Source organism: Strongylocentrotus purpuratus, unplaced genomic scaffold (assembly GCF_000002235.5).
Source record: "Strongylocentrotus purpuratus isolate Spur 01 unplaced genomic scaffold, Spur_5.0 spur5_scaffold_12, whole genome shotgun sequence".
Lineage (NCBI taxonomy): Eukaryota > Metazoa > Echinodermata > Echinoidea > Camarodonta > Strongylocentrotidae > Strongylocentrotus > Strongylocentrotus purpuratus.
Genome location: NW_022145597.1, coordinates 20634257 through 20641583, shown reverse-complemented (window position 1 = coordinate 20641583; position 7327 = coordinate 20634257). Strand labels below are relative to the sequence as shown.

At 39.6% G+C, this 7327-nt stretch overlaps 1 protein-coding gene across 1 annotated transcript; it reads left to right on the top strand.

Annotated features, from left to right (window-relative positions):
• The first annotated feature begins 800 nt into the window (after positions 1-800).
• On the top strand, positions 801-6808 carry LOC584312 (pseudouridine-5'-phosphatase). The gene is made up of 4 exons (XM_030982075.1): positions 801-994; positions 1669-1887; positions 2485-2723; positions 6299-6808. Exons 1-4 carry the CDS (start codon positions 862-864, stop codon positions 6482-6484), a joined length of 777 nt encoding a protein of 258 aa, XP_030837935.1. The 5' UTR covers positions 801-861; the 3' UTR covers positions 6485-6808.
• The last annotated feature ends 519 nt before the right edge of the window (positions 6809-7327 follow it).

Sequence of the window (7327 nt, the reverse complement as noted above, 5' to 3'; positions counted from 1 at the left end):
CCCCCCCTAAATTTCTCTAAACCCCCCCCCCCTTTTGGATTTTCAAATTTCGAGACCAAAAAAAAAAAAAAAATGTGTCCTCTTACCCCCCCCCCCCCCCCCCCCCCCCCCCCCGCTTATTCAGCGGTCGGCTGAGTCGTTGCGATTTTTTGGGGGACCCCCCCCCCAAAAAAAAAAAAAAAAAAATGACCTCTTACCTCTTACTTTAAAACCATGGTTGCAACTTGAAAGCTTGCCCGATATAGCACCAAGCATTGTATACAGACAGTATTTTGAGAATTGTACTTCATTTATCAATAACAGGTTAATGGAATAACTCAACACTAGCTAGGCCCCCAGGGGAAAACATTTGAATATATTAGTGACCCAGTCTATGGACGATGACTGTATGTCATGTTTATGTTGATGTTGACTCCTCGATTACTCAAGAAAGAATAATGAAAATAAAGTACAATTATGGTGGTGCTGGTAGATGATTGATGTTTACTACTTTCTTGTTTGTATATCTTTCAATCATTTATGTGGTAGGCCTATAATTATACATTTAATCATCAGAATCACCACTCCCCCCCCCCCCCCCCCCCCCTCTCTCCCCCCAGTTCTTTCAGGGAAACCCCCTCTCCTGTCGTGATAGTCTTACTTCAGTCGTTTTTTTTAGTAGTGATGGTAGCGGGAGGTGAAGGTGAAGTTTAATATAACAATGGTAATAAGCATTTATTGAATTAATTAATTAATTGAAATAAATGCTCAATGTCATGGTGTATTATATTTTAAAAACACAACTATGGTACTGTAATTGCATCATGCAATTATGTTATTAATTTTTTATTCTGGAAGGAAACTACACTTTAACAACGACAGATGATAATCTGCGGCCACGCGTTTGGCCTTTTCTTTTCTACTTGCGATAACTTGGAGAACTTCAAGATGTCAACTCCAGAACCTAAAGCTCAAATTACCCATGTCATCTTTGACATGGATGGATTGTTGATAGGTAAGAAATATACGACATTATCTTTGTATTATTAGGCCAAGAAATGGGCCTGGCATGATGATTTCCAGGCATGAATGAACACGGGCAATGTGTTGCGGGTACAGCCATGACTGTGACGGGCTTCGGACGGGGACCTGAGCTGAGCTGAGGTGAATGCACGTATCCTTCGATCTCCCACGGGCCCTGGCCTGGCGCACTTCAGCTTTAAGTTTATACTAGATGTAGATCGACTATATACTCTAGGTCAGGCCTTCTCAACTAGGTTATTAGAAGCGCCAAAATAAAAATTTATTGAGGTTGAAGTGCCAACCTGTATGTTTGGTGACTGTGTTGCGAGGGAGCGTGCTCTAGGTTCTGTTTCGATGATGTCATGATTTTTTTTTCTTGCGTAGAACAGCCAATTTAAGTTAGAAATATCACTACCATTTGTTTATCCAGGCAAAATTGATTGACACTTTGTCAGATTTGCTTTTTATGTCTGCTCAACTCAGCTCAGGGAACTAACGCATGTGCTTGATGAAAGTCATGAAAGTCAGACGATGATTCAATTGTGCCACACCGCCTCCTACACCGCCTCCTAAACTTATAATTAGTAGAAGTTTATTAAACTTTTTGAATCTTTAAGATCTTCAACAAGATTACCATAAATGATTTGTTTTATTTGTTTCTTTCAGACACTGAGCGCTTGTATACGATTGTCTACGATAAAGTCTGTGGGAAGTATGGCAAGACTTTTACATGGGAGATCAAGCAGAAACTGATGGGAAGAAAGACGATGGAGTCCGCTCAGATGATCATCGATATTCTTAAACTGCCGGTGAATGCAGAGCAGTGGGTACGAGAGATCAGTGATGAAATGACCACGATCATGCCTGATGCAAAACTTCTTCCTGGTAAGATCATTTTTACAGTGGGCATGTGTGTCAAATCCCCTACCCCCCCCCTCCCACCCCCACCCCCTCATTGCCCCTTCAAATAACAGAGAACAAATAGAAAAAGAAGGAGCATGCTAAAATGGAGAGAAAGGTAAAGAGAAAATGAAAAAGGACAAGAAAATAATACAATGGGGACCCCTCCCAAACCTTTCCCCTTTTCAGAAGCCTTATGAATTATAACATTAATATGAGTGAGACAGGTGCCCCTCAATAATTTGACTCATGCTACACAACTGTTTTATTTCATTAAAAACAGTAGAAGCCAATACTTTTATCCAACAATATTTTTCACAGCTGACAAGGAAACAGACATTTTCGCAAGTTGTTTTTTATTCTCTACTTTTCATTCCAGGTCTGTACGTTCATTGCAATGCCATTTGCCATGGGTGTCGATACTTACGTAATACCTATTCATCAGGGGGATGAATGAATAGATCATCCCCCCTGATGAATAGGTATCAGTTACGGATCGACACCCATGCCATTTGCACATCATTTCAGAAATAAAAATAGATTGCATTCAAGATTTCAACCATTTCTTATTCTTCTATGCAGGTGCTGATAGATTTGTACGTCATTTACACAAGCATTCTATCCCTATCGCCGTTGCTACCGGTTCCTCTACGCCGGCATATGACCTGAAAACAACCCATCACAAAGACTTCTTCAACCTGTTCCATCACATCGTCTGCTCTGGTGATGACCTTGCGGTGCACCATGGGAAACCCGCTCCGGATATTTTCCAGGTTGCGTCCAATAGATTCAAGGAGAATCCACCAGCATCACCCAGGAATGTAAGTTACAAGATTTTGTGACTTCTCATATTTTTGGAATACATATTAAAGTTGAATTAATCTTAAATTCTGTTTAAGAGTCAAACTTATGATCTCAATGCATAAGTACATGATCTCCAAAATAAGCCTCAAATGTAAGTTACAAGATTTCTAGAATTCACACATTTTGGGAATACATATTAAAGATGAATTAATTTCGAATTCTGTTTAAGAGTTTGTATTTAAATGTGATGTATCTACCTCCAAACTAACCATCAAATGTAAGTTACATGATATCTTGACTTCACACATTTTGGGAATACATATAAAGTTAAACTGATCTTGAATTCTGTTTAAGAGTCAAACTTATGATCTCAATGCATAAGTACATGATCTCCAAAATCAGCCTCAAATGTAAGTTACAAGATCTCTTGACTTCAAACATTTTTAGAATACATACAATAATCCAGCTTCAATAACTACCTGTATAGAAAGACCACCTGCCTGTCTTTGGCCACTTATATTTATACATGTAACACTGTATTAAAATTAATCTTTGTGAGTTTGTGTCATGACAGAAAATTGATTCACAAGCCTTCTTTAGGAATGATGCAGTGAACAGGCTCAAATAATCTGCCACATTTTTTTTCCAGTTTCAATTATATATTACCAAAATTTCAGACACATTGTATGACAAGAATTACATATTTGGTGAATGTATTGTTTTTGTCATGTCAAAATATAGCGACGTAAGCATGGTGCGCGTCACATATAATTTTATTGTCATTCATACCATAGATCACAAAGTCGTGGCCTTGTTGCTATTCATTTAAATGTGGAATAGTTTTTATTTTGCTAATTGCCATAATTATGAATTGGCCATAAGACATTAGAGCTGGTATCATTTTACTCTTTCATGCCTCCGTCCATAGAGGTGGAACCGGAGGGGTTATGTTTTCGGGTTGTCCGTCTGTCCAGCTTTCTCGTTATCGCAATATCTCAAGAACCACTTGAAATATGACCTTCAAACTTGGATGACAGCAGCGCTCAAAATACACGGGGGCGGTGGGCGATTCGCCCTCGGGAGCTCCATAATCGCCCCGTCAGGTTGCTCACGGGGGCGATTGCAAAATTAAAAATCGCCCCCGTGGAATTATAAAATTAAGATTATCTTTTCAGATATAACTTTAACACAATATTGAGTTTAATTTTCAAACCTTAAACCAATGAAATGGAACTTAGATGGCGCTTTCTCTACCATCTCTACGAGTATTCCCGATACAAACAACGGAAGCTCGTGGTGCGGCCGTCAGCACAGTGGCTATACTGCGCTGGTAGTACCGGTGTGCACGCTGACGCCCAATATCTGCTGGAACTGGACATCGACAATCGCGCAAGGACTGAAACATGGAGAAGTTTTTCGTTGTGAAAGTTTGAATCCTCTAAAATCTGGTGATTCTTAAAGACTAGCAAATAATGTAACCCGACCAGTAAATCAATATTGAGAAGAAAAAGAAGGCATAAGATGTTGCAGGGGCGGATCTAGGCGGTTTATAGGGGGTTTAACCCCCCTCCCCCTTGGGCTGCAAACGAAAAATGTGATGTGCACAGAAAAATGCTATCATGTGTCCAGACCTACACAGTATTAGTAGATATCAGTAGATGCCAGGAAAACATCACTAACGGGGGTTCAAAATAGCAACAACAAAAATCGCCTCGCCGCTACGCGGCTCGTGGACGATGCTCCACATCGTATTTGGGGTACCTCCCCCCACCCTTAGCAAAAAGCTAAAAGTAAAGAAAGAATGTAAATAAGGTTGCTCCTAATAATGAGGAGGAAATTATGTGCAGAACGGGAAGAAATGGAGAAAATGTCCTCACGGGGATAAAAGTCAATAACAGCTATGTCACAAGTAAATTTCTAAGAGGAAAAATACCGACTTAGATAAATGACAATGATAAAATACCAAGGAGTTTCACGGGTACCAATTCAATGGAAATTTGTATTAAAATAAGAGCCCCCGTCAGCACTAAAAGCGCCCCCATGAGAAGGCTCACGGGGGCTCTTTTTTTTTTGGAAGAGCCCCCGTGGGCAAAAATTAATTTGAGCCCTGCCCTGGATGACAGTATTTATCATAATAGGAAGAAAAGATAAGTAGATTTTGGATTGATTTGTTGAAAGGTCAAACATCTTAGAGGTCAATTTCTGAAATTAAAGGTATTATCCTCGTTATCACAATATCTCATGAACCACTTGAGATATGAACTTCAAACATGGGGATAGTGTGTACCATTGTAGGAAGACTATCTGATTAGATTTTGGAGTTAGTGGATCAGCTTTGATATTGCAATATGTTAAGAACAACTACAGGTATGAGCTTCAAACATTGGTATAATTTGTGTCACCATAGAAAGAAGGCCTAATTAGATTTAAGGGGAAGTTTAACAAAAGGTCAAAGGTTAATAGAGGTAAATTTTTGAAAGTAGATGCATTACCTTTATCACAATATGTCAAGAACTTCTTGAGGTATGAGCTTCAAACATGGTGACAGTATTACTTTAGGAAGATGATCCAATGAAATTTTGAGGCTAGTAGGTCAAGATCATAGTTGTGATTATAGGCTTTTTGTTTTAATTGTGATATGTCACAAATAATTACCTACACTGATTTTGGGACGGGGCATATAGGAGATGCAGTTGCATTTGTCTTACCCCCACTCTTGTTCTATCTTACCCCCACTCTTAAAAAAGTTTCTGCTTTACCATTTTCTATAACAAGGCTATATTTCTGCACCTTAAAGGCTGGTGCAGATATGACGGGGTAAACCACTTCCTAAAAAAGAAAATGTGTAAATGGATGACAACTGCGTCCAACTGCGTACAACAAAGGTCCAGCACATATTCACTTACCTCTATGTTGTAAGATAGAAAATGTGAGGCGTATCACACTTTACACCATCATAAAATATCTTCCACAGTTTACCGTTGTATATCTGAATGAGGTTTAATACATGTAGTACGCTATATCTACATTCCTCTACACATACGGAGCCCCAAAGTGAAATAATTTACATGAATATCATCATGAATTACTGTTCATCCTTTTGTGTTTATTATCATATTTGTTTATACATTTTGAGGTGATAACATTCTTATCTTTATACAGTAGGCTTGCGGGTGCACCATGTGAGAGAGAGAGAGAGAGAGGATTGAGGAGTCCTGAAAAGGACTCTAACTCTGACTCACGCACGCCAGCTATTCTCAACTCCTGATGATGGATAGTCAACCTGTTCGAAACGTCGAGCAACTCATCCTCTCCAAGCGCTATAGTTCTCTTAGAACTATCGCTATAGTTCTCTTAGAACTATCGCTATAGTTCTCTTAGAACTATGAGCTAAAAAAGATAACAAACAGTCTTTTTCAGGACTACACACCCCCAAGAAAGATTACCGAGTCAGAGTCCTTTTCAGGACTCCTCAATCCTCTCTCTCTCTCTCTCTCTCTCACATGGTGCACCCGCAAGCCTACTGTATATCTACATCACCATGCAAGCCGACACTTACAAGCAGCATTCTCATCTTTCTCTTGTTGTTCAGGTTCTCGTCTTTGAAGATGCTCCCAACGGCGTGTTATCAGGTAAAGCAGCGGACATGTGGGTCGTGATGATCCCGGATGAGAGGCTCATCGGCACTGATGATACCATCTCGGCTGATCAAGTTCTCAAGAACATGGAAGATATTATACCGGAGGAGTGGGGTTTGCCCCCCTTCAATCAGAGCTGATGAAGAGTGGGTTTGCCTCCCTCCCTCCCCCTTCACATGGAGAAGCTGATGAAAGTGAATGGAAGAATTTATACCTGAGGAGTAGGGTATGCGCCTTCACAGAGAGATAAATTTAAGATCTTTGTTCCTCTCACCCAGGGTTATTGATGAACTTTATGGTAAATTTTATACCAGGCTAGGGAGTTTTTCTCCAATTGCTGAGGGGAATTTAATCCATAGATCAATAGATCAACGGCTCTTCCAATTTTTGTTTTGGCATTATTATCCCAAATGGTCTAAAGTATATATATGTAGTGAATACTAATGTTTAAATATGAAGAATATATGAATTATGGGTAAAATGTGAATTTGATTACTTTATTTGCATAAATTACCATAAATATGCAAATGAGTGAATTTTTCAAAAACAAATTAAATTACCATAGTAATGTATTCACTTGACATGCATGCAAATTTTTGCGGCGATCGGCGAAGATCATTGGGAAGGGGCCTTAGAAGCCATCTCCTCCCCCCAGGAACTTTTTAGAGTGGGGGTAACATAGAACAAGAATAATGCATCTACGTCTCCTTTGTACCAGAGGATTGGAATCCCCCCTCCTTTTTCTTCAGGTAATGAAGAGAATGGAATATTTTATACAGGAGAAGTGGGGAGTTGCTGAAGAGTATTAAAGAATTTATACCAGAGGAGTGCCGCCCTCTCCCCCCTATAGTATATAAAGGATTTTATACCAGATGAGATCAGTGGGGTTTGTATCCTACCTTTTAGATATGATGAAGTGTATTTTTGAGCGTCATGTAACGTCTCGCTGGAATGCTCCCCAGGGAGTGGAGATTGTGCACACA

Excerpts from the sequence above, each read along its gene's own strand:
- LOC584312 (XM_030982075.1), top strand. The coding sequence starts at position 862 with ATGATAATCTGCGGCCACGCGTTTGGCCTTTTCTTTTCTACTTGCGAT. Across the intron at positions 995-1,668 it reads CATGGATGGATTGTTGATAG|ACACTGAGCGCTTGTATACG; the intron begins GTAAGAAATATA and ends TGTTTCTTTCAG. Across the intron at positions 2,724-6,298 it reads CACCAGCATCACCCAGGAAT|GTTCTCGTCTTTGAAGATGC; the intron begins GTAAGTTACAAG and ends CTTGTTGTTCAG.